This window comes from Biomphalaria glabrata, chromosome 17 (assembly GCF_947242115.1).
Source record: "Biomphalaria glabrata chromosome 17, xgBioGlab47.1, whole genome shotgun sequence".
Taxonomy (NCBI): Eukaryota; Metazoa; Mollusca; class Gastropoda; family Planorbidae; genus Biomphalaria; species Biomphalaria glabrata.
In genome coordinates, this window is record NC_074727.1 from 3,351,861 (window position 1) to 3,377,747 (window position 25,887).

Consider the following 25,887-nt stretch of genomic DNA (forward strand, 5'->3'; position numbering starts at 1 on the left):
AAACTTAAGTACAATTATTCATTGTCAATGACAACACACATGAATCAATAAAAATTAACGTATTAGTTAATCAGTCCTAATTAATTGTTTAATATGGAAAATGTACCAGTCCTAAATTCTATACTTCACAAACAGGAAGAGAGATTCAAAAATATTGATACAATTTCACACAAAATTATTTTTTCCTATTAAACTTGTTAGTACTCAAATAATTCAAGAATCAAGGCCTATACAAAAAAGTGAATCTTACTCTAGTTAATGAAACACAAAAAGAGCACTTTTTGTACACTTAGGAGCAAGTTTGTTTCCTACAAGACTTTTTTTTTGAAGAAAAGAGAAACAGACAACTTTTCAGTAAATCTAGCCTCACTATGGTAAGTCTACCCAACATTTCTGATCTGCAATATGCTTGTGGAGGGAGTGGCCAATGAAAAATAAATACTGCACCACTATTTACAAACTCAACTGTAGGGGCTGTTCAATGATACTAGTGTCGTAAACATTTTACAGCCTTTCAAATAAAAAAAAAAGTTCAATTCTACGAAGACAAAACAAATTCCAAGAACATCAGAGAACATGTGTAAATAATATTTATTACAATTTTAAATAAGAGTCTAGTCTTTGTCCAATTAAATCTTGTTAAATGCAGCAATATCTACACTCTGGACCTGTGAAGCAGAAACATGAACAAATTATTGAATGTAATGAACTACATTTCCATTTACAAAGTAGTCGATAATACGATAAAATTTGACAACAAAGATATTAAATTTATAAAATGATGTGCAACTTGGGGGTGTCATGGCCAAGTGACAAAGCATTTAGTTTACTGAAAGTAGTCTTTAGATTAAATAGTGTTGGGCTTGGGGAATGGCATTTTTTTTTAAGGGTATTAAAAAATGCCTATTGAGTTCCAGTAGTGCTTGAAATTAGATGTTGAGGATCATTGATTCACCTTAGGAACTAACATATATAAAAAGGGTTAGGTCATATATCATCCCTCTACAGTGTTTGTCCAAATAAAAATAACATTCACATCCCCTTTAGCCAGAGTACTAGGGCCAAATGTTTCTCTGCATTCTGAGCTTCAGAAATTTACCAACACACCGTGTCTCCTAGTAAGTAAGAAGAGAGCTAGTCAAAAAAAATTAAATTAAAAGTCTGGTAGTCATGAGATCTAGTTAGAAGATAGTAAGTAGGTTAATGTAAAGTAATCACAGCACAGAAAGTCAAGCACATGGAAGAAGCCAACTTACTAAATCCTCATTTTCCCCAGTGATTTTCTCAGAAAGATCTTCAATGCTGACTTTGTCGTCCTCCACAACACACATGATGGTCAGTTTCTTGATTCCATAGCCAACTTCTACAAGTTTTGCTGTAGAGAAAACAAGAGAGAAAATTTTACAAGCGAATTCATCACCATGGTGATTTTTAAACTTGTACAAAGGAAATGGTGAAATCATTCACAAAACCCTAATAAGCTTAACACTTTATAGTATAGAGAACAATCAGGACATGTATCAATGTTTTGATATGTTCTTAAAGTTGCATTGCCTCCCTGTCATCAGCTGTTTTTTTTTTTTTTTATAAACTAAATGCTTGCAAAACTGTGTATATAAATGCAAAGGGTAATTTAAAAAAATGGATAAAATGATAATTTGGTCACATTTTTGGTTACAGAAACTAAACAAACCTCTGAGAATATTGTTTATAGGAATGAAAAAAAAGTAATGATAATCCTAGACAATTTAATCTGTCTTTTTCACCTGTTTAGAAAATGATTAATGTATAGAGAAGTACATTTATACTTAATTAAAATAGAAAGCACAAACACACTAGCTACTCTCCCCCACAAGAGATACATTGTGGACTGTCTAGCGCAAAGCAATAAACTAGTAGACAGCTAAGAAAACAAACTGTCAATGTAGGGTTTGGCAATGTTAAGTCACTAAAAAATTAACATTTTTCTTATTTGTTGATGAGACATGGGTCTTTAAGTAATGATGGACATACAAGACCCATCTGTACTGCAAGAAAAGTGAAGATAAATACAGAACAGGACCACATGACCTTATAACAAAAAAAAAAGGGTTCTCATTATGATAAATACAGTTTTTGGAATTACTTACATGCGCCCCAGACTAATCCATCTTGTTCAATAGCACGAACCCTTCTTTCCATTTCAGCCATGTCTGTTTCATCGTCCCAAGGTTTGACATCAAGAAGGACACTTGATTTGGCAATCAGAGCTGGCTCTGAGGACACACAAAAATAATTCTTTGATAGAATCTTGTCTATGTGCAGACTTGACATAACAAGCTAATCAAAAGAACTATAAAATACTGTGACTTTTCTGTAAGACTCTAGAACTCAAAAGAGTTTCTTCTAACATTGTTGATAAATACAACATTGAATTTATTTAAACATAACACATTTCTATCCTTAAATACAATAAATGCCAATGCTTAAAAAATGTATTATCTGATCAAATTTATTACACAAACTTTAGGGATATTCTGATAGTTAAAAAAAAAAGTCAAAATAAAAACAATAATTTCCTAAAATTTTCATCAACAATAGTGTCACCTACTTTTAGATTTTTTCTCTTGATAATCTTGAACTCTCTTGGCTTTCAATGCCTTTGTTTCTTCATCCTGCAATATTTGATTTGATGTTTGCAATACAATGTGTTACTGCCATTGTTAGTGGTTAGAAACATTCCAAGTAGCACTAGTCATTTATCTATACAAGGGGGAAAACTGCAGGGAGACAACTATTTGCCAAAACAATAGAGACTGACAGGGTAGGGGAACATGGGGGGAAGACATCAAGAGTAGGTCAAGCTTAGGGTAGCTGGGGGTCAGGAATAGATAGGATTATAGATGGAAGTCTGGTTCAGTAGCCGTTAGAGCAAGTAGGGTCAGGAGTGTAATAACTCACAATTAACTCATTAGCTACTAGGCCCTTACCCCAGCTTCATTGCCTGAAATACTAAGCAAAGGGAGGTAACTCTAATTTTCACATAGAGTCATCTTACAAAAAAATTTATTAAAAATACTAAATATCATCTAATTACTTTTAAAAAATCTTTAAAAAAAAGAGAAATGAATGACCTTTCCAAAAATATATATTTTCAATTATTTTTATAAACAAATAAATGATAAAAATCAACATAAACACAAAAGTTTTTGCTTTTCTACTTTACTGCTGCCTGAGAAACTCATGAAATTTGGAATAACAGAGTCCTCTGTGAAGATGAACTTGACACATATGACACCCAGTTCTGGTCTCACTGGTTCTGCCACTTGCTGTTTTGTTCCCATCTTTAGAGCACTGAAAGCAGCGGCGTTTTCGGCCAGGCATAGGCTGCAACATGTGATGGCTGTTGTATGGCTTTGATCTTCCTGCAACACTTGGTGTGTCTAGTAGTGTAACTCTTGTTGCTGCTGTCAGAAGCTGATCAGCTACTTTCTTGTGAAACAATAAGTGATTTTGAGATAAAGAATCTGTAGAATCATTGAGTCTAGATTTTTTCATCAATAAAAAGCTGTTGATCATAGAGATGTCTATCAGATACCATAGCATGTATCTCCACCACTTGTTGCTTACACGTCCAACTGGGTAGTATGAACGATGCTGGTCTGCCAGGTCTACTCCAAACATGCCACTATTATAATTGACAACTGGTAGAGGTATTTCCACATCTAGCATGCCTGTTTTAGACCTACGCTCAACTGTGGTCATGACAGGGTCCGAGTTTGTGGACAGGATATTGACTTGCCGCTTATCGGTCCACTGTGTAGCAACAATCAGCCCTTTCTGTCTCATCTTCAAATCTCCTTTCTTTTGTTTTGATTTAGGCAGAGGCCAACCCTTTCTACGAGCTCTGATGGTAGCACAGCTATAGGTCTTTCTTTCCAACAAGTCCTCAGCTAACTTCAAAGAGGAAAAAAAATTGTCAAAATACACTTCATGGTATTTGTCCAAGTATGGCTCAGTCATCGACATGACCACATTGTATCCCAGGCCATTGGGAGATGAATAATTTGATTTGCCTGTGTACACCCTAAAATTTAGTACATAGCCTGATGAGGCTTCTGCACAACACCAAATCTTGATGCCCCAAGGAGTAGGCTTGTTCTTCAAATACTGCTTCATAGCGAGGCGACCACGAAAGCCTACCATTGCCTCATCAACACTCAGTTTGCGCTGAGGTTTGTATACTGCTTGACATGTACTCCTTACATGATCCAGTAGAGGCCTAATTTTGTACAATGGGTCATAGTTGTCACTATTTCTTGGTGGAAAGTGTGCACTGTCATTGAGGTGAAAATATTGCCTGATCTTTTCAAACCGAGTGCGGCCCATTACATCAGCTATTGCTGGCACCCTCCAGCTTTTGTCCGAGGACCAGTAGAGCTTAGTACTTGGAATCCAATGAATACCAAACATAATATTGATGTACAGGAAGGTGTAAATATCTTGAGCAGTCACTGGTTTCCACTGGGAATCCCTCTGGCCTTTTGCTACCTGCTGTTGCTCTGCATATCTATTGGTTTCTGTAACCATCAACCCTATCATTTCATCCGTAATAAATAATTTGAAATAATCTAAAGGACTGCAGTCTTCTTCTAGATAGTGAACACCCCCAACTATTTCTTCAAATGGTAGCATTTGATCTGAAACACTGGTCAAAGTATTGGTCCAAGATAAAGATTCAGTACTAGATCTAGGATCAGCGACATTATCATTAGGACTAGCTTCAGTTACAGTACTAACACTAACAGAATTGTTTACATCTAGATCTATATCACCGTCAGTATCGCTATCAGATTCTACTTCTAGATCTAGGTCTAAATTATCTAAATCTAAATCAGATTCTGCCTCATTATCTGAATCTATAGACCCTCTAGTATCAGCAATAAGCGAGTCAAGAAACTGAAACTCCATTGTAGCAGAAGTCAAAATTGAGAGATCAAAGCGACTGAAATTTCACTTACTTTTGAAGTCGCATAGAAAACGAAAGAGAAATCAGAAAAACATCCGTTTTTTTTTGCTGAAACGATTTACATTCCTACTTTTAAAAAAACCCAGCCAGTGACAAAAAACCTCTCGCTTACTGTGAGAAAAAGAGCTGAACACGTCACGTTGTGGCAGGAGGCGTGGCGGGCGCATTTGGACGCATTAGTAGTGAGGGGGGGATGGGCGCATTTGGTCGCATTAGTAGCTAATGAGTTAACAAGAGCATTAGGAGAGAGCAAAATTTAGCTTGAAAACTGATAAAAGTAATTAGTGGAAAGAGAGACTAACCACGAGATTATACAATAACATACAACAAAGGAACTATCCATCCCCCACCCACCCAATCTCACAACAGTTGATGAAGGGCAAGAAAACACTCCCATACATCTTAACACTCTTCCAATTTTTTTCATAGTTCTGTAAAACTAAGAAACTGCTATAATCTAATTAGAAGTTTCAAATTTCCAAAAAACAGCAGAATTATAAAGGGAAAAAAAAAAGACTAAGATTAGCTAAAATTGAGCTCACATCGCTTCCAAACAAGTCATCATCATCGTCGTCGTCGTCATCAGCTGGTGCTGGTTTCTGTGGCTGAGGTGCAGGTTTGCCTTGTGGGGCACTGGATGGTGTTGTGGCAGGTGCGGATCCTCCTTTAATACCAAGTATCAATGACCGGAGCTCTTCAGTAACTAGATAAATAAAGTAAACAATTTTAATCATTTTCTTAACAGTAAATAAAACATTTTGATTCCAAACGATTTGTTTTTCACAAACTAACTGCGGTCTCTATAACAGTTTTTAAGCCAGTTGATCAAATACATTCAGTTTTAGCGAAGCAGGACGTTTTGGCGACGCCGTTTTGGCGCCAGCCGTTTTGGCGACGGGATGTTTTGGCGCGATATACATTATGTACATTTATTGTATTATTTCTTTTAAAAGAATTATTCATATCTAGATCTATGTTTTGCATGAGTGTTTGTGTTAAGACATATTTTTCACGTATTAAATGTAAATGTGTGTTTGTGTTTCACATTTTATTTAATAAACATTTTGGCTTGTGTATGTGTGTTTATTAAGAGGCACACTTTTATTTTCAAAAAGTTTTTTTAAGATATTACTTTAAAATTTTAAAAAAATTTAAAAAAAAATGAAACGATGATAGACTAAAAATTGATGCAATTATTTGTTTACATTAACATTGGTTTATTTAATGACTGTTTGGTATGTAGACTTTGGGCCGCTCTCGGAATTAAAGATTAAGGATTATAAATTCGCACCTAGGGATGTCAAGTGGAGTGCTAGAAACAGATTATCGTCTTACGCGTGAGAGAGGGGAGGGGTGGAGGAAAGAGTATATACAAGGAGTGAAATGTGAGCAGAAGAGAGGGGCGGGATAGGTGTCACATGTAATGACCATTCCCAAGGAGATGATCGCCAGACGCATGACGCCAACGACCAGTGCTCGGTGCTGGTCTTGTCTTCATTTGTTTAACTCTACCTGCGTCAATGCAAGATGTGTCACCCAAATCACCCCTACCCAATTTCTCAAAATATATCTTTTCAAAGTATCTTAGTGTCGTGAATTTGTTTCTATCTATTGTCGCCCAGAGTGTTTGTTTATATTGGTGGATTCACGTTAGAGTTTGTACTGACCACATTCCGAGTCTTGATCTTTACTATGTGTGGAGTTATTGTCGTCATTCAGCGTAATAGAGCGTTAGATGTTTTGTTATATTACAGTGTGAGACTTAGATAATTCGTATATTACACTAATGTCAAATAAAAAACTAAATCTTTTGGAAAGAAATCCAAAAATGTCATCCAGTGCGATTAGCAGAACTCACATATAGCATGTCATTACCATTCAGGAATCTGACTTATTATAGGCCTATATTCATGAAATAAGCAAAACCTTTATAATTAAAAAAAACAAACAATTCTCTCAACGGTGTTAGAATTCATACTATACATACAATATTATGGTAGAGTGAAATAAACATTATTATAAAAGTTACGTGCTTATTAAATTATCGTCAAATGATATCTCGCGCCAAAACGTCCCGTCGCCAAAACGGCTCGCGCCAAAACGGCGGGGCCAAAACGGCGGGGCCAAAACGTCACGTACCGAGTTTTAGACATATGCTACTAAGAAAATATTTGTGGGCATGAAGATAAAAAACAGACCAAATGTTGGCAAATGTATCAAGTAATCAACATGAAAGTTAGTGGTTAAGGAGTTCATTTGTTTAAAAAAAAAATTCATAACATTATAAAGAGAATTGTGGTTTTGGTAAGATCTTAATTTATGGTGGGTTAAACTAATAGTGAAATATATTTAGATGTTTAAAGTATGTATGTTATTTTAGTTTTAAAGCTGGTGAAAGAACTAGATCTAATGTACAGACCCAAGTGGTTAGACTAGACTGTAATTTCATTATTTGTAAAGATATTGGAGTCAGCAATTAATTTTATTTAAAGTTAGTTCTTACAAGTAATAAAACTGCAGATAAGGTCTAATTCTGTACAATTATTCAAATAAATTACTAAATACATTTTTTGACACAAAATTTGTAACAGATGGACAAACATGTGAATACAATAGAACATACTTTTCCTCAATTCTTTGTTTTCTTTTTCCACAGCTTCAAGGCGCTGTACAATACTAGAATCACCAGCACCACCAGCCTAGAGAATGGAACAAATAATTTTGTTGTCAGAAGTCAATCAAAGGAAAAGTAGCTAACTAAACTGCTTTTAATCTAAGCATCAAATTTCTTTTCAAGCCAGAAAAAGAAAAAAAATTGCCATTTGAAAATTCAATTTAGAAGCACACATGCAATATTGATGGACAATACACAGAGGGAATTTAGATCACAGAAATAAATGGTCAAACAACAACAAAGCACACTCAAAACACACAACAACATCAAATTATTGGAGATTTTCATGTATGGCGGATAGCTGCAAATAGTTGGCTTTTTCGGTGTATCCTGTGTTTAGGTTATAGGAAGTGTTGATACTTTATGCAGGTTAACAGGTAGACCTTAAATTTAGAGTGCTTTTTAGAAGTTCTAATCTCATTTGACTGGAGCAAAAAGTACTTTGTGTTTTTTAGGTAGCAATAGTGATCTTTTCATATATGGCGTCATTGACATTGTTTAGTTTGTATTTCAAAGTTTGTCCTAATTGTCCTCTTCCTTTATTTTCTTAAATGTTTCTTTAGCTTACTCCATACTGATTTCTCTTCATTTTACTATGTTACTATACTTAATGCTTAAAGAATGTAAATCCAATCTTAAAAAATCAAAATGCGGATAAAGAAAATCCCAAATAAAAAAAAGCAACCAGATAGTTTGTTGTAATTAGACACTTTGATTCAATTATTTTTAAGAAGGTGATCTATTAATATTAGGGAGTGCAGAAAACAAAAATTATTTTTTTTTAAATTATCAAAATTAGATAAATTATTATAAGTGCATGGAGGCATTGTACCAAATAATTTCTTGACTACAATGATAAGGTCACAATAAAAAAAAAAATCTATAACAGCAAAAACATTAAAAAAATAAGAATAAATACAAAGAGCTGAAGTTAAAGGGAAACTACTCACTCCCTTAACTGGTGCTTTATCTAATGCGCTCTGTATTTCTTTTCTGACTTGTGCTATATCAGCAGCCAATGAGTTGCTGACTTTCTACAGATTATACAAAATAGTTTAACTCAAGTGTATGGATCTTATACAAAAAAATGTAAAGGCTTTGCGCCAATCAAAAATTGTATTTATATTAAGTCTTAGATTCAATAAATGTATTAGCAGATATGTTAAAATGACAAAATTAGTTTTCTTGAAAAATTTTGCCATTTAATGAGCATTCAGGGCTGCACAAGATCAAATACTATTTTCTACTTATCTTTCAATATGCAAAACTATTCTTCAATGGCAAATAAATGTTTTTTACATTTTTTTCTTTTGGATACATACATTAAAAACAACAGATAGTGAAAAAAAAAAGAAACAATTAACTTTTGAAAGCATTTAATTTTAATAGACAAAAGGGCAATTTGCTAGTGAGAATACAAAGACCAAGTATAAACATGAAAAAAAAAAAAAGTACCTTGTCTTTCCAAGAAAGTGTTGAGAAAAGAAAAAAGAACAATTTTAGGAACTAGCACTTTTACACACTTGAAACTATCACTGATATAACTTTAGTATTGTATTTCTGTGTGTCAAGTTAATCAGTTAAATCAGTTTGCAGGGTTCAAAGATTTGTAAAAAGTCAGTTACGCTCTAAGAAATCAACACAGTCACTTTGACTTTTACTATGAGTTTTTTTTATTTTAGGTGGTTGAAAATTTTGTCTTATAATTTTTTTATTGCATAATTTTTATCTATCTATTCATTATATATTTTTATTTAAACCATATTTATGTAATATATAAATTAGACTTGTTGGTTAGATAAAAATCTTCCCAAGAATCAAATAATGTATACAACCAATAGAATTCCAAATAAGTAAAAAGAAATGTATTTTTTTACTAACTTGTCCACTAGAAGACAGTGTACCAGCTTCCAACTGTCTGTATAGACGTTCAGCATCTTCAAATTTCTGTTGCTGAAGCCAAACATTTTCTTGAACTAACGGACTAGCCATCTTTACCTGATTGAAAAAGATTGTTAAGAGAAGTTAATATCTATAACTAAGTCTAAGATATAAAGGAGCCAAGGTAGAGTACCGTAGAGCATATCAATCAAATTACAAATGTAATTTTAGTGAATTCTACATTTTGAATCCAGATTAGATCTAATTCTAAGCCTTCTAAGGTTACCCTAGGCCCGGGCCTAGATTCTATTAATTAGTAGCATTAGATGCTTTCTATTATTTATGTCAATAACACTCTATACTATAGTAACAGTATAGTGACTATAGTATAGTCTGAGTATAGTAGTATAGTTATAGACTTATAGTAGAATATAGATCTATAATATTCTATATATAACTATTACTAATCTATTATTCTGTACTCCCACTATAACTATAGTCACGTCTATTATTTATGTCAATACTATTCTTCTATACTAAAGTAACAGTATAGTTATAGACTTATAGTAGAATATAGATCTATAATAATCTATATATAACTAATCTATTATTCTGTACTTCCACTATAACTATAATCAAGTCATAAAACTAGAGTTTAAACCAGCATAGGAGTAGGACTCAAAAGAAACTTGAAACTATTTAAAGTCAGAGTATCAGACAGTTAAGATTGAGTGTGATGATAATAATAATAGATCTAGATATAATATATCATATATATATATATTATAGACTCTAGATCTATGACCTATGATTATAAAATGATATAGATCTAATAAAGATCTATGACTGTCACTGTGACACTGACAGTAAGTGAGTAGTTCTAGACAACTACTGAGCCTCAGTCTGACTCGAGTTGAGGAGTCTTTCAGTTTTTAAATTTCTTGTGACTCGTCGTCGTAGATGAGTGGTGTTAGATTGATGTAAATGTAGAGTCTAGACCTAGATCTATAAGCTGATAAAGAGCATTTTACAACTTGAAACAAAGGGCCATTGAAAATTTGACATAGTTAAATGAGAATTGTTGTAAGTAGTAGTTAAAAAATAAAACTTTTTCCACACCTGAAAACTTATCACTTTCTAACCACGACGACTACTTAAAAAAGGAAGTAACCTGTAATGAGGTGTTTCCGGGTTAAAAGTGAAAAGTTCAATACGTTTTGTTTTTTCATCGTAAAGAGACTGGGAGTAGGGAATATTAAACTACAGCAAATGTGGAAAATGGATCTATAAATGGTAAAAAAAATGCTTCCCTTTTATTAACTAATTAAAGCGAATTAAAATACAGTGATTTAGATCTAGAGATAAACTAATCTTGGATATGGGATTTGCTTAACTAAATTTAGATGAAATGTAAAAAAAAAAAAGAGTAGATTCCCTTTAGTTTACAATCTCTAAGCAACAATAATGTTGATCAGATATATGACTAAACTGCTAAAATGGGCTCCACACACAGTGGCTGTAGACATCTGGAGTCTTGAACTCAGTAATGACAATGACTATATTTATTTAATCGTTTTTGATTTGTGTCTATTTTTAAATAATGGGATTTTAAAATAGAGTACACTAGGCCATTTACATTTAGGAATACGCATTGAGGGTAAAATATTATCTATATATAAATAATATAATATATGTAATCTAAAATAGAAAAATAAGCCTATAGTAAGAAGTTTTAATGTGCACATTTTCAGTATCCCAAGAAGAAACTTTTCAACATTAAAAAAAAACAACAACCAAAAACCCCTGTAAATTTAATAATTGTTTAATATAACAATTAATAAAGATGTTGTATAAATTATATTGATTTTGTAGCTAACCATTTTCTAATTATTAAAAAAAGATGAATCAAAATAACAATACTACAGACAATGACGATTCTAACTTAGAAAGTAAACCAAGTGAGTTTGCGCACTTATTCAAAGTACTTATAATAGGTCCAGAAAATGTTGGCAAGACAAGCTTTCTTCGAAGGTAAGTCAGTTTGATACAGATGCACTAGTAGCACATTCTCCCAGCATTTAACATCGAAAAAAAAACATTGTAATTGTGTGTTTGTTCTGGTCGGATCAGCGATTTTTTCTTACACCACTAAAAAGAGTTGAGGCTACCTCACTTTGAATATTGAATACTATGTGCTACCTGCTACACTAATCACGCACCTGGCGAGTAGCTCTCATACTAGCTCTCTAATAACATCAACATGATGCACACATAATGATACACATGAAAGTATAAAGTGTAAATTGTCTATTATTTGTTTCGTTTAGATATGTCGATGACTGTTTTAGTGAGAGCTACATATCCACTATTGGAGTCGACTTTTCTATCGCCACTCTCCAATCAGCAGACGATCAAAAAATCAAGCTACAAGTAGGAAGTTTAAATATTTGAAGTATTTTAGCGTTGAGTCTGACGAGAGAAAGAGAGAGTGTGTGTGTTAGTGACAGCATAACAGAGAGAGAGAGACAGAGAGAGAAAGTAAGGAAATGAACTTGAGAGAGAACGTGATATAGATCTTGAGAGAAAGAGTGCATGACGCGTAGGACGTAATCATCTTCTTTTTTGAAGTAACGTCTGTATTATATAAGATAAGTGAGAGCTAATGAGAAAAGAGATGCAGCGAGTCTATTAACGAGAGAGAGAGAGAGAAAGAACAGTGGATATCAGTTGGGACAGAGAACTCTAAAGAACATATTTAATACGTAAATAGGAAGAATTCTAACTCGAACAAAGAATAAAAGGTAACACAGAAATAATTATTCACAGTTTAATCAAAGGGTGATTTTTATAGATTATAAAGGCGTATACTTAGTTGAAAACCTAGTTCCATATATGACTGCTATATACAGATATGGGACACTGCAGGCCAAGAGAGGTTCAGGACCGTCACAGACACTTACTTTCGCGGTGCTCATGGATTCCTAGTACTGTACAACGTTCTGGACAAGGAAACATTTCAACAGCTTCCCTACTGGCTGGACATGGTGGACATATTGGCCCCTTCAGGCATTGCTTTAGTAAGGAAAAACCTCGGGCCTCAATTTGCACCAGAAGCTAGTAGTAGACAGAAAAGAGAATGGGGCAAGCTTAAGAACAATCAAAAGAAAAAAGATTTCTTTAAAAAAAAAAAAAAGCTTATCTAAGGGGAAGAACCGCTTATCTGAAAATGGGCAGGTTTAGCTCCCTTTCTGCCATAAAAAATTAATTAATTAAATATTACTAATTGATTAACTAATTGATTAATTTTTGGATTGATTCGTGTATTGTCATCGACTAGGAATAATTATGTAAAATTTCAACTTGATCCGAGAATGGGAGGTGGAAGAAAAACGTATCAATACGTAATAAGGGAATTAAATCCATATATACATCCACATCTCTTATTAAGTAGCAGTTATTGCTCTTATTACGAAATCAAACAAAATAATTGCTCACCAATAATTAATGTACTAATGTTGTTGTTTTTTTACTTTTTATTGAATTGTGTTTTGTCAAGTACAATGAATAATTGTGCACAGTTTCAGCTTGATCTGAGAATGGTAATTGAGATAGAAAATATGTTCAAAATTTATAGAGTGTGTTGATATAAGGTTTGTAAAAAAAATATAGAAAAAGACAGACAGGCAGATATGTAGATAGATAATACATACATACATAGATCGATAGATACATACTTTCAAATAGGTAGCAGCGGTTCTCAACCTTTTAAGCTCGGCGACCCCTTTTTACACCCCCCCCAACTCTGCCGCGACCCCCCCCCCCCTCGCACACACCCATACAGTAATAGAAGAATAGACAAAAAAAAATCCATATTTTCAATGGTCTTAGGCGACCCCTGGCAAATCGTCAATCGACCCCCAAGGGGGTCGCGACCCATAGGTTGAAAACCCCTGAGGTAGAGCAAATAGATTGTGAAAAAAAAAATGCACGCACCTTATAATAGTTATTTGCTGTGCAGATGATAGTAGGCAACAAGGCTGATGCCACAAACTCCACGAGAGAGGTCAGCAAAGAGGAGGTCAAGGCCTTTGCTGAGGCTAGGAAAATTGTCTTCGAAGAGGCTAGCTCCAAGAATAACTTAAATGTTTCGGCCATTTTTCAAGTAAGTCAAGCTGGAATCGCAGATATACTCTAGATCTTATTGCCTTAAGAAGTGTTATTTAAGCTTTGGGCGACAAGGGAAACTATCGGCACAGCTTTGTGTACAAGCTAATTTGTGTAGTGCATTTTCTTTTTAAAAATGTTTATTTAGACCTAATAATTTTTATTCATAAAAAAAGGGCTTACTAATTTGTTTGATTTATTACAACAGAACCTGACCGAAATGATGCTACAGAAGAAACATTCTATCGGCGAAGGACACATCAATACAAACCAACAAAAAAGGGAGGCAGTCACGCCGAACTCCAAAAGGAAAGACCAAATAAAGGACACAAAAGGTGACATTTTACATGTATTTGTATTTATTGTTCCGGTGTTTTCATTTCTTAATCTTACTAATTTTTAAGTTGTCGTGTCTGCTAGCATACCACGGATTTTCACGATAAACTAAACAATGTCAAGGACTCCAAAACTACAAAATTAACGGAATAACTTTAAAAATATCCTTTATATGGTACACTGTATACATAGTTTTTCCTTCAAAAATGAAAATCTCTAAAAGCCTGCAACACTAACTTCCATAAATGTGAGTCTGTATTGTCTAGGACTAGGTGTACCAAGCGTCAGGCTCAGAAGGTTTTCCAGCAGAAGTTTTAAAATTGGTGGTGTTGCTCTCACAAAAAGGTTAACTGAACTCTTCACTCTGTACTTGAACAAATGTAGGCTAATATACCGCCCGAACTTTGAGCACCTACTTCAAGTTTAGCACCTATGGCAGCACATTTAACATACGGCAATTTCTCTACCGTACTAAAATTAAAGAGATGATTGTTACTGAGCTGCTCTATGCGGGCGATTGCGTACTTCTTGCACACATTGAGAACAAGTTTCAACTTGTCGTGCATGAGTTTGCTGAGGTTGCTGCCTCGTTTGATCTGTCCATCAACCTAAAAAATACGGAGGTCATGCTTTAGAAGTCCCAAAACGAAACTAATCCAGCTTCACAAATCAATGTGAATGGCCACTTCGTTAATGTTGTTGACCACTTTATCTAACTGGGCAGCATATTGTCTCGCGATGCGTCACTGTCAAGAGAAATAGACAACCGTCTCGCTATGGCCATCAGCGCTTTTGGTCACCTCAAACTGAGAGTATGATGGAATAGGTCTTTTCACCTAGCAACAATATTCAGTGTTTATAAAGAAGTGGTTCTCACCACCTTTTTGTATGGTTCTGAGACCTGTTTATAGGAGACATCTAAGGCTCGTCGAACGCTTCCATCGGGCATACCCTGGCAAGACTACATTTAAAATAACTATGTTCTGCTGGAGGCCGATTTGGCTAATAAGTATAGAAGCACTAATTACTATTCGACATCTGCGCTGGTACGGACACTTATCCCGGAAACGACCGCATGCCAAATGCGATCTTCTTTGGCGAGCTTAAAGAATAAAGGCTAAGAGAGGAGTCACCCGTATACGATATAAAGATCAACTCAGGTGACTTTTCGCCCTAACTGGCAAAGAGGAAAGTAGCTGGCAGCAGATGGCCCTGGAAAGAGACAGTTGGAGAGCTGTCACAAAAGCCGCGGGATTCACATTTGAGACGGCCTTGTCTACATCAGATGTGGAAAAATAAGCAGGTCGCAAGTGGGTTTGCATAGATACGTAAAACACTGCACTCATCCTTAATCTTAGGAATTTAAGACATTGCCATTCATTCATGATTCAGAAATATTTTACCATCTGTGCTATACTTCCTTATCATCTAATCATCCCATTGCTGATTTATTTGAAGCTTCTATATCCTCTAGCGGAAAATCTACTATTTCAGGTACTTTAGTTACAAAGCCAACGGAGCATGCGCAATTTTTCAAAGTTATTATCATTGGTCCTGAAAATGTGGGCAAGACTTGCTTCCTACAAAGGTAAGGGAGATAATTCGAGCAACATTAAAAACTATAATTGTATCTTCGGGACCTAACCTGAACATTATATATATTCGATTCCATACATCGACAGTTTCGTGACGCTGTGAGGAAGATTTATTTAAATGGCGTGCTTCCCAAAACTGTTAGTGGCATCAAAAGAAAGCATTACAGCGCATTTATTGAGCAACGATCTACAACCAAAAACTCTTTTTTTTTATAATCACATCTTCTCTGCCGGATTTTAGTTAGTGGAGGCCCCGCCGCCCCGGGCAGGAGTTTCTGTGGAGGCCCCTACCCCTACAAACTTCAACATAACTGCACTTATTAAAAATATAAAAGCACGTCATAGCCAATTTGTGAAGAGAGAATAGAGGAATTTAAAATTTAATCTCATTTCCTTTATTTTCTTGTATTTTCTCACATTTAATATGCCTATTTTGTTAAAACTTTCACATTTTAAAATGTGGAGGCCCACTTTAAGGATGAGGCCCTGAACGGCCGCACAGTTTTGCACTGTTGTCAATCCTGCTCTGCCTTTAAAGGTTCACCAAAAATAGCTTCAACGACCGGTTCACCAAAATTGCTTCAATGAATAGTTCACCAAAATAGCTTCAATGAATAGTTCACCGTAATCACTTCGAGCAGCTAGTAGTCCACAGGAGTGCGGAGCAATTCAATTGTTATAGTACGTATTGCTCATATCCTGCTAGTTGTTTGCAGTGAATGGAATCATTTGTTCCGAAGGAATTGCCATTGAAACATATGCTGGTACCTCGTATTGAATAGAGGTTTAAAATGCATGACAATAGTCTTCCCTTCTGCCGGAAGTTTCGTTTTCAGTAACAGGACGACGTCTGCTCCTTTACGTTGTTCCACTTTTTTCGAGTTACCTTTCTTTCTACTTCAGCGTCCAACTGCCACAAAAGAGCTCCCATATAGCTTCTTATATATAGATATATCTCATAGAAAAACACTTAAAGGTCCCAGACATTTGGGCTAAACATTCAATTTGTTTGACCAGAAAACATTTCTCTCATATTTTAAACAGCTCTTGTTTCAAGACACGAATATATCGAAGTGCAAATAGCGTCGCTTGTAGACCAATGTTCTCATTCACAAATATAACAAATCGAAGCAGGACGTTTTGGCGGAGCGGTCGTTTTGGCGCAGCTGTTATGGCGCCGGACATTTTGGCGCTAAATGTTTTTGACACATGTCTTTATTATATCTTTTTAAAAAAATGATACATAGACCTATCCATGTTTATATTTAAGTTTATATTTAAACGTATTTAAAAAAAAATGTTTTTGTTTTGTTTTGTTTTAGATTCGCCACTAAGAGTTTTACAGAAACTTATTTAGCTACTATTGGGGTTGACTTTTCCGTCAGTACTATCCAATCAGCGGACGGCCAGCCAATAAAATTGCAAGTAAAAACATTCAAAAAGTTTGCTTACTTACTTACTTACTTAATCCTGTGTACTCCCTGGGGAGCATAGGGCCGCAACCACACCTCTCCACCGAACTCGGTTCTGAGCAGCTTTCTTCATCTGCTCCTATGTCATTCCAGTACCCTCAGCTTCACTGATGACTGACCTGTTCCAGGTTTGCTTGGGTCTGCCCACTTGTCTCTTTCCTTGTGGGTTCCAGTCAAGTGCCTGCATTGCAACATTGGTAGCTGGTTTTCGCAGGGTGTGTCCTATCCAGCTCCATTTTCGTTTACGTTGAGCTTTGTATGTTTATAGGCCTATGTTTGTGTGTGGGCGTGTGGAATGGGATCACTTTTCAAAGTGGGTTGTTCATTAGGATGAGCGTTGTCTAATTATGTCTAATACTTCGTTAATAGTCGCTCTCGTTTACGTTTAGATTTAAAAAAAAAATAATCTCAATTATCCTTTATGATAATTTTTCCTACAACTGCTCATTATCATGACAATACATTGTAACGATAGCAAATGAAATATACTTCATACCAGTTAACACTCAAACATGATATGCAGTGGCGTAGCTAGGTATTTGGGGGCACGGGTGGGGCTTGAATTCTTTACGGGCTCCTGCATTCTCACATTCGACATCAAGACACGAGATAATGTCGTAATATTTAATGTAAAAACAAATTTCGGACACTCATTTGGGGACCCCGGGGGGATGTTTAAATTTGGACCCCCTCCCCCATCCTAGCTACACCACTGTTTTATAGGGGAAGTTTTCATCAGAATCTTGGTTTGTATTTAATGATTTGATTGTCTTGGGAACAAAAGAGTTAACTTTTAGTGTGTATGTGTGTGTGTTTTTTTCGGGTGTTTTGTATTTTCTGTGATGGTAAATATGTTAAATACGAGACCTAAATTGTGTTTTTATCTTTAAAAATGCAAGGAAAACACTTAAAAAATGAATTGTATAGAGTGTATTTGTTTTCCATTTACTTCTTCTCACCTTCATGCACAGAAACACACACACACGCCATAACAAAGGGGAGATGGTTATGCTATAAATTATATTTATAAAATTCAGAAATAGAGACCACACAATGCTCTCATTTCGTCTGTACAGATCTGGGACACTGCAGGCCAAGAGCGGTTCAGGACCATTACCAACTCCTACTTTCGTGGCGCCCATGGTATCATTGTAATGTATGACGTCCAGAACAAGGACACGTTCCAACAGCTTCCCTACTGGCTGGACACGGTGGAGAGATTTGCTTCTTCGGAAAGAAGTTTGGTAAGCAGTTGTAGTTTCAATCTTATTTTTCACACCATTCCCGCTGACACTCATTCCAGTGGTCTGCTTTGATCAGGTTGTAGTCTAAAGCGACTAAAGAGGAAGCGTTTCTATTCTTAGAATATAGTAGAACGTCCCCTCATTCTCTGTGTTTACACAAGAGTTTTTTTTTTTTTTTTCATTGGTGTAATAAGGCTTGTCCTCGAGTCCGAATCTTAATAAGGAATGCAGTATTTCCCGTGGCTACGTAGCACCAGCTGCTTACACATATTGTCATTGGTGTAGTGAGTATAGTATAGACCGTGACTGTGTTGTTGTTTTTTTTTTGCAAACCCTGTGCTAGGTACTTTTTTGACTGTAATAAAATTGGTAAGGTACTTTTTTGACTGTAATAAAATTGGTAAGGGTTTCTTATTCTCGGAAGTTTAAAAAATATTATTTAACCAGAAAATGTTTTAAGAAATTCTTTAAAAAAAAAAACACAAAGCGTATCTAAGGGAAGAAATCCGCACTTACACACACACATACATAGGCCTACATATATATATATATATATCAATAGTGTAGAAGTTATTCCCTTTCTTCGATATAAAAAATAATTAATTACCAATAAGTAATAGACTAACTGGTACCTACAATAAACAATTGTTTAAGGTTTCAACTTGATCCGAGAATGGGTGTGGGAGAATAACATGTTGAATGATTTCATGCAAAGCAAGTATTTTATTTTACAAAGCTCATTCTGTCTGTCTGGCTGGATTCTTTTGAATGCATTTGTCTCTCAATTCTCATTCTCGGTCAAGTTTAAATTTTGTGTAATCATCCAACGATGAAAACAACACATGAATCAATAAAAAAAAATATTAATTAATCTTTTAGTGGTAGGTAGTTGACTAATTTTGTTTTATATAGAAAAGGGGAAGATAAACCTTGCAATATATATATTTATATATTTATATATATAAAGAGAGAGAGAGAGAGAATGGTGGCAGCAATTGGACGGTCCTCTCCCTTTACTTAATATAAACTTTATTTTTTTAAAGTATTTTTTTTTTTTATTTTGCTTGTTGTTTTTTTTTTATACTCATAGATAATCGTGGGCCACAAGGCTGATGCGGAGAACTCTAAGCGACAGGTTAGCCTTGAGGAGGCCAAAACATTTGCTGAGGTCAAGGGCATTTTCTTTGAAGAAGCCAGCTCCAAAAATGACTTAAACGTATCGCCCATTTTTCATGTAAGACAGACTTCTCAAATTTAACTTTTTCATATAAGCCACACTTACCTAATTTACTGACTTGGAAAAAGTCAAGTTCGTCTAGAAAAGCTTGCTCAGAACAAAAAAAGTATCTCTATGCACAATCAATCTTTTGCTTGATTGTAAAATGTTTGACATGTTTCGGGTGTTCCTTCAGAGTTGAAGATAATTAATTTCCTTGTCCAAACCTCCCGCAGGACGACGGGATGGGGGGGGGGATGGGAGCGGAAGGGTATGAACCCGGGACCATCGAGACGACCGAACGACAGTCCAGCGCGCATACTGCACGACCAGGCAGCCATCCATTGCTTTGTTAAATGTGGGCTTTTTTTTTTTTGGGGGGGGGGTGTTTACAAATTCCTCCTATTAGCCTGCAAACTTTTCATGGGGTCAACATGACCATTCGTAAAATAAGGCCTCAACGTGGCGTGGCAACGAGCTTTTTTGTCTGAACTGCCCACTTAGACTTAGACTTAGGTCCTCCCGCGCCGTTCGGCGCATTGGGCGGCAAGCTGTCTCCATAATGATCTGTCACTGGCAATGTCTGAAGCCTCCAACCACCTGGTGTCCACTGTTCTGAGGTCCTCCATGGAAGGTGTGTCGCCAGGTAATACGAGGACGTCCCTGTTTGCGCTTTCCTCGTTTTGGCTTCCATGCTATCGCAACTCTTGGTGTGCGTAATTCATTTTGACGTAGAACATGTCCCGCAAACCTCATGCGACGCTCAGTCACAACCTCACTAAGTGTTCGACTCCCCAGTTCGGCATAGGATTTCCTTGTTTGAGATCCGGTCTGTGTAACTGACTCCCAAAATCCGTCTCAGCCATCTCTGTTGAGCCACATTTAGTCTTTTCTCAATTTTGACAGATGAACTGCCCACAGGTTGTGACGTAGCAGGTCAGTGTTCAGGCCTACTGTGACAATTGGTATCGGTTCAAACATTACGCTGGGTAGAAACAGGGGGGGGGGGGTATTTTGAAAACGGCTCAAACTATGACTGTTTCTGTATATCACTGGGAAAACAACTACCTAATTGGCCACTATGAAAACCCTGCTTTTGACCGTTACAATTTTTTTTTTTTTGACAATATAGGCCTAATCATCTTAAAATTAAATTTGGCTTACGTCTTTTTATATTGAACACACTTTCATCGGGAATTCCCGCACTCAACTCAAATGATTCGTTGTATGCAGTAAAGATTTGAATAAATAATAAGGCTTGTCTTCGAGTCTGAAGATGAATGAGGAATGCAGTGTTTCACGTGGATACGCAGCCCCAGCTGTGACCTACATATTTTGCCACTCCCAGGGCAAGCGTAACCATTGTCCGCCGGTGCTCGATGAAAATTTTCTTTTTGCCGTCTGCGTCTGTCCTCGGCAGCTAATTTTCTTTAGGTCTAAAATGTGTATCCCGCGGCCTTTTTGAGTGAACTCCACTTGTCTCAGTCTGAAACAGCATACAACCAGTTGCTCTCTTCTGTGTCATCTAGGGCAAGTTGGCGCCTAAGCTGGTCTTTAAAGCGTTTTCGTGGGACACCTCTGTCACGTCGACCTTCTTTTAGGTCTCGGCTACTGCCGAGATAGGTGAAGCTTTCCACCTCTTCGAAAGCCTGCATCCAACATATCTCGCCCAGAACCGAGATGTCTGGAGGAAGCTGGTTTGTGGCCTATGCCCCAGAAGGGACCACAGGCAGAGATGAGATACTTTCGTCCCCCATCCGGGATACATGGCTTGCTCATATACATATATGAACATTCTGTGCCACCATCTTAAGTAGAAATTCTTGGCTGGTCCAAGACTGGACTGTTAATAGAACTTGGTTGTGCAAAGCTTACTGGAAAGACTCCTTTCAGTAATAAAGCATGATAAGAAATAAATAGAATATGAAGTTATAGACCGCAATCAGCCTCATAAAGGAGGAATTGATTCAAAAAAAAAAAACTTATTTTTTATGTTACTTGTTTGTTTTTTTTGTTACTATGATTGCTTATAGTTTGTTTCGTTTCTTATTACAACAGAAATTGACAGAAATGATGTTGCAAAAGAATCAACCCATTTTACCTGTCGATAAAAAACACATTAACACTAGACAGGGTAAAGAGGAGTCTATCAAGCTAAGCACAAAGAACGATCAAGAGAAAAAGAAAAAGAAATGTCAAATTTAGTGTTTTTATTTCAATGTCTAGCTCAATCGAATAAATGTTTACTCTTAAATGAATGCAATAATGCATATTTACTTTTTTAACCTTTTACCTTAACTTTAACAATCCCTTAGTCTGTTGGACCGTTGGGGCACCGTGCAAGATTCGTCAACCGTCTTTCTCCATTCCTGTCTTTTACCTTAGAACCTCTTTCAATGGCAGGCCCGTCCATTCTTTTATGTTGTCCTCCCATCGCTTTCTCGGTCTGCCTCTTCTTCTTTTCCCTGGTACTGTTTCCTAAAGGAAGGTCTTTGCAAGCCCCGAAGGTCTTGTAATATGGCCATAGATTTTTAGCTTGCGTTTTTTTTTTTTTTACGATAGTTAGCAGGTCATCATGGGGTCCAATCGTTGCAATAACCCTGTCTCTAATCTCTTGGTTTGTGATGCTGTCTTTGAATGTGATACCTAGGACCCTTCTGCTGCATTTCAATTCGAATGCATGTACTTGTCATTCTTTCTTTTCGCTGTGGGATTGTTGTAGAGAGTTGTTGACTTGTAGCGCACCAAAATGTTGGTAGACAACAGTTGTAGGTCTATTATAGCCTATCTTAACTTAGAAAACTTTAAATAACTTGTATAGCGTGGTCGAGAGGCCAAGTGTGCTTGAACTTGGCTTGGTTTGGCTACCTAGTAGGGGGCTCGAGGTACGACACCCGACTCGGGCAGAGTTGTGCTTACTGAGCGCCTAAAGGCAGCACGGAAAACCAACTCCTAGATACCCCTCCCTCACCCCCCCCCCCAACAAATGAGATTAGACCAAAAGCGCTCTGAGCATGCTATAAGCATGAAAGTAGCGCTACATAAAAGCTATAATAATAATAACTTCTCTGTGAACATAACTAAGTATAACTTTTATTACAATATATATATATATATATATATATATATATATATATATATATATATATATATATATATATATATATATATATATATATATATATTATTACAAAATCTACTTGAGATGAAATCAATGTAGTAGACTTTAGTAATAATATAAAATGGTATTTTAAACGAAATTTAACTCAATACAAAAAAACAACAACACGTCTTTTCACTCTGGCAATCTGAAGTCGTCAGGTGTACTCAGGACAGCTTATGGCGAAGCCGCTTATCTTGCATCATTCACCCAACATAGCCACCAAACAATCGCTGACTCCTTCTCACCTTCACCACACACACACACACACACACACACACACTCCATAACATGGATACGTCATGCTGTGTAGTTAACTAGCAGAAGTAAAAGGTGCTGTCCTTGGGGGGAGGGGGGGCGTTCAAAGTTCTTCAAACATATACTACATTCTCTGCAATGATGCAAGGAACATTCATGCAAAGTTACATAAATATAGAGTTGAAGCTAGGTGCTGAAACAAATGTGATACATAAAGATTTATAAAATTTTTGTTGATTTCTACGAGGAACATACACAACACTACAATGTATTAAAAATAAACTCGACTGCAAATTATATCACCATACAATCAGAATATAAACAAATACTTTTTTTAAAGAAAGGAAGCACCACTAATCAATGCCATATTTCTAAAAACTGCGATATTTATCTTCCCTTTTTCTATATAAAAATTAATTAATTACCACTATTTGATCAACTGATTGGTTAATTTCTTTTACTGATTCATGTATTGTCTTCGACAATGAATAATTGTGCCTAAATTATTCTTGAGACAAAAAACGTGTAAAAGAATCAAGACAGACAGACAGACGGAGTGTCGGAGTGAGTCCTATGTAAAAAAAAAAAAAAAAAGGACGACAAAGATTATACTTAAAAAAATGTCCTCCTTGTGTGCAAAAACAAAAACGGGCTTGTCAGGTTTTTTTTCACCATGTTCACATCTGCAGTATTTTTAATATTAACATAGGGCAGTCTAAATTCTAAATACGGTAGTAAAAATAAGCTTCATAAAATTCTAAATGCTTCTAGTTAAGTGATTAGCAACCATACTTGGATAGTACTCAAGAAAAAAATAATTTTTTAGGAAAGCTAAAATGATCTAATGCATAAAAAATAACAACAATCTGTTTGTCACGTTTTTAACAGTTTACCATTCTAGAGAAGATAAAAAACACATATCACAAAAACAAACGCAAACAAGAACTCTTTTGTTCCCCTAGCAATCCAATCATTAAGTAAAATTCAATTTTCTGATGTAAACTTCCCATACCATATTTGAGTGAAACTGTGGATTTGATTGCATATTTCTTTTGCTATTTTTATAATGTTTTGTAATAAATTTGTTTTGTGTAATGCACAAATTGTTAGACAAATTTCCTCAAGGATAATAAACATATAATTATTATTATTATTATTGTTATCATCATAATTATTAATATTATGTTAGAAACGAACGAGTATTTATTCTCTGTCACTGCCAGGGTCAAGTTTCGTTAAAGAGAAACAAAATTTATTTAATCCCTTTATCATTGTCCACTGAGGAATTTTCTGGTGATGTGGAGGAAATTTCAGCTACCCGTCGCCTCAGCGTGGCCCTCCGGTGGAAACGTCCAGGGGTGGAACTGGATAGGCAAAGAACGAGTAGCGAACCAGGCCTTCTAGTAGGTCTCCCTGGGTGAGCTTTTTTTTTTTTTTTTATCTCACTCGGGGTGGGGATGGAACAAGTAACTTGCAACCCAGTCCAAAAAGTCCGCCACGCCGTTCCACAAGGGGGTCGTCATCAGTACCAGGAGCCTGGAGTGGCGACCCTCGCACGGAATTGTGGCGGTTACAGTTTAGGAATATGAGACAATAAGCTCCCCGCAGTTAGCATTTTTCTCGACCACTTATAGCGAGTGGTAGGAGAGCGGGGACGGTGCGCTGTGTACACGCCACGGCCCGGTCTGGCCCGGTCAACCGATATGGCCGTTTACCGTTGAGAGCCCTCAGACAGGACAGGGGTGAAGAGCCCCATGTCCAGGCCTGGTGGTTGGATAAAAGCCTTTCTAACCATCAACGGGATAATGGCGCCTACGGCGCCGATTCCCTACTGGACTTCATCGAAGGTGATGTGGCCGGTCTTCAGCAGTACCGCCCTCTGACAGGCAACGAGAATGTTCCTATGAATGCTAAGGGCCTTGAAGATAGCTGTGAGGTCAGTTGTCATTATCCCCTCGGTTGATATAACAATGGGGTATATTGTTATTTTGGACAACTTCCATAAACGCTTAATCTCCAAGCTTAGGCTCCCATATTTTCTTTGTTTTTACATTTCAGTTTGTCTTATATTAAAAAGAAATAAAATTAATTCTAGTCCCCATAACAGCGTCCACTGAGGAATTTCTGTTCCTGGCAGTTCTTCAGCAGTAACGAGTATTTTCTTAGGGATGTTTAAGTCCTTTAGTGTTTGCGAGGTCAGTCGACACCTTCGATATAGGTCACGAAAGTCACGGGTCAGTTGTCACTATCCCCTCGGTTGATATAACAGCAGAGTATATAACTATATAGTTATTTTAGATAACTTCCATAGTCACTTAATCTCTAAACGTAGGAACAATGTAGGCCTACTATATGGAAAGGTTTCTTTGTTAAGGCTTTGAATGAGATATTGTCCCTTAACAAAACAATTAAATCAATTAGATAATCATTCAACAACATGAATTAGGACAGGTTCCCATTCATAACTATCAGTCCATTGAATACCTATGAATGTTAACAATGTAGGCCTAACAATAATAACATTAACAAATCTCCGTATCCTGTGATAAAAGTCGACAGTCGAACAATCAATACAACAGCATGGGCAACACTTTCAACACGAGCACGTCTCTTCTTTTTGTATCGCTGGAGATAGAGTTAGTTTTGTTGATAGTTTGTAGTTCATAGTTTCTTATATTCGTTCTGAAAATATTAAAACCTTATTATCTAACTGAGCGGACCACTTCGGAGGCCGATTTTGAGTTTGTCTTTGTAACCTTGTTTACTTTCGATTTGTCTTATATTGAGAGATAGAGGTACCGCTAAGTGGATGACCATTGCAGAATTATTAATTTTCTGTCAGTAAAGAGTAAATCTGGTCACTTAACTCTTTCTCTCCT

At 36.2% G+C, this 25,887-nt stretch overlaps 3 protein-coding genes across 7 annotated transcripts; 1 reads left to right on the top strand and 2 right to left on the bottom strand.

Annotated features, from left to right (window-relative positions):
- Nucleotides 1-573: 573 nt before the first annotated feature.
- Nucleotides 574-10,810, bottom strand: LOC106064103 (elongation factor 1-delta-like). 2 transcript variants are annotated; one of them, XM_013222601.2, is made up of 9 exons: nt 10,683-10,810; nt 9,564-9,680; nt 8,633-8,716; nt 7,632-7,707; nt 5,551-5,711; nt 2,591-2,654; nt 2,130-2,255; nt 1,257-1,375; nt 574-668 (listed from the first exon to the last, which is right to left on the bottom strand). In XM_013222601.2, exons 2-9 carry the CDS (start codon nt 9,672-9,674, stop codon nt 630-632), a joined length of 780 nt encoding a protein of 259 aa, XP_013078055.1. In that variant the 5' UTR covers nt 9,675-9,680; nt 10,683-10,810; the 3' UTR covers nt 574-629. The 2 variants fall into 2 exon arrangements, with proteins under 2 accessions (XP_013078055.1, XP_013078056.1); XM_013222602.2 differs by lacking the exon at nt 8,633-8,716.
- Nucleotides 2,947-5,064, bottom strand: LOC106072773 (piggyBac transposable element-derived protein 4-like). Its single transcript, XM_013233247.2, has one exon. It carries the CDS (start codon nt 4,948-4,950, stop codon nt 3,202-3,204), a length of 1,749 nt encoding a protein of 582 aa, XP_013088701.2. The 5' UTR covers nt 4,951-5,064; the 3' UTR covers nt 2,947-3,201.
- Nucleotides 10,811-11,028: 218 nt separating the features above from the next.
- Nucleotides 11,029-21,848, top strand: LOC106064106 (uncharacterized). 4 transcript variants are annotated; one of them, XM_056016515.1, is made up of 11 exons: nt 11,029-11,106; nt 11,464-11,594; nt 11,891-11,993; nt 12,473-12,640; nt 13,582-13,725; nt 13,936-14,062; nt 15,558-15,651; nt 16,981-17,083; nt 18,207-18,374; nt 19,465-19,608; nt 21,649-21,848. In XM_056016515.1, the coding sequence occupies exons 2-11, from the start codon at nt 11,464-11,466 to the stop codon at nt 21,793-21,795; spliced, it is 1,329 nt and encodes a 442-aa protein (XP_055872490.1). In that variant the 5' UTR covers nt 11,029-11,106; the 3' UTR covers nt 21,796-21,848. The 4 variants fall into 4 exon arrangements, with proteins under 4 accessions (XP_055872490.1, XP_055872488.1, XP_055872491.1 ...); XM_056016513.1 differs by having other exon boundaries at nt 11,048-11,220; XM_056016516.1 differs by lacking the exon at nt 19,465-19,608 and having other exon boundaries at nt 11,048-11,220.
- Nucleotides 21,849-25,887: the final 4,039 nt, after the last annotated feature.

Coding starts and splice junctions, on each gene's coding strand:
- LOC106064103 (XM_013222601.2), bottom strand. CDS start 9,674: ATGGCTAGTCCGTTAGTTCAAGAAAATGTTTGGCTTCAGCAACAGAAA. Junction 7,708..8,632: donor ATAAAGCACCAGTTAAGGGA/GTGAGTAGTTTC, acceptor TCCATTCTCTAG/GCTGGTGGTGCTGGTGATTC. Junction 5,712..7,631: donor AAACAAAGAATTGAGGAAAA/GTATGTTCTATT, acceptor TTATTTATCTAG/TTACTGAAGAGCTCCGGTCA.
- LOC106064106 (XM_056016515.1), top strand. CDS start 11,464: ATGAATCAAAATAACAATACTACAGACAATGACGATTCTAACTTAGAA. Junction 14,063..15,557: donor CCAAATAAAGGACACAAAAG/GTGACATTTTAC, acceptor CTACTATTTCAG/GTACTTTAGTTACAAAGCCA. Junction 19,609..21,648: donor ACGTATCGCCCATTTTTCAT/GTAAGACAGACT, acceptor TTATTACAACAG/AAATTGACAGAAATGATGTT.
- LOC106072773 (XM_013233247.2), bottom strand. CDS start 4,950: ATGGAGTTTCAGTTTCTTGACTCGCTTATTGCTGATACTAGAGGGTCT.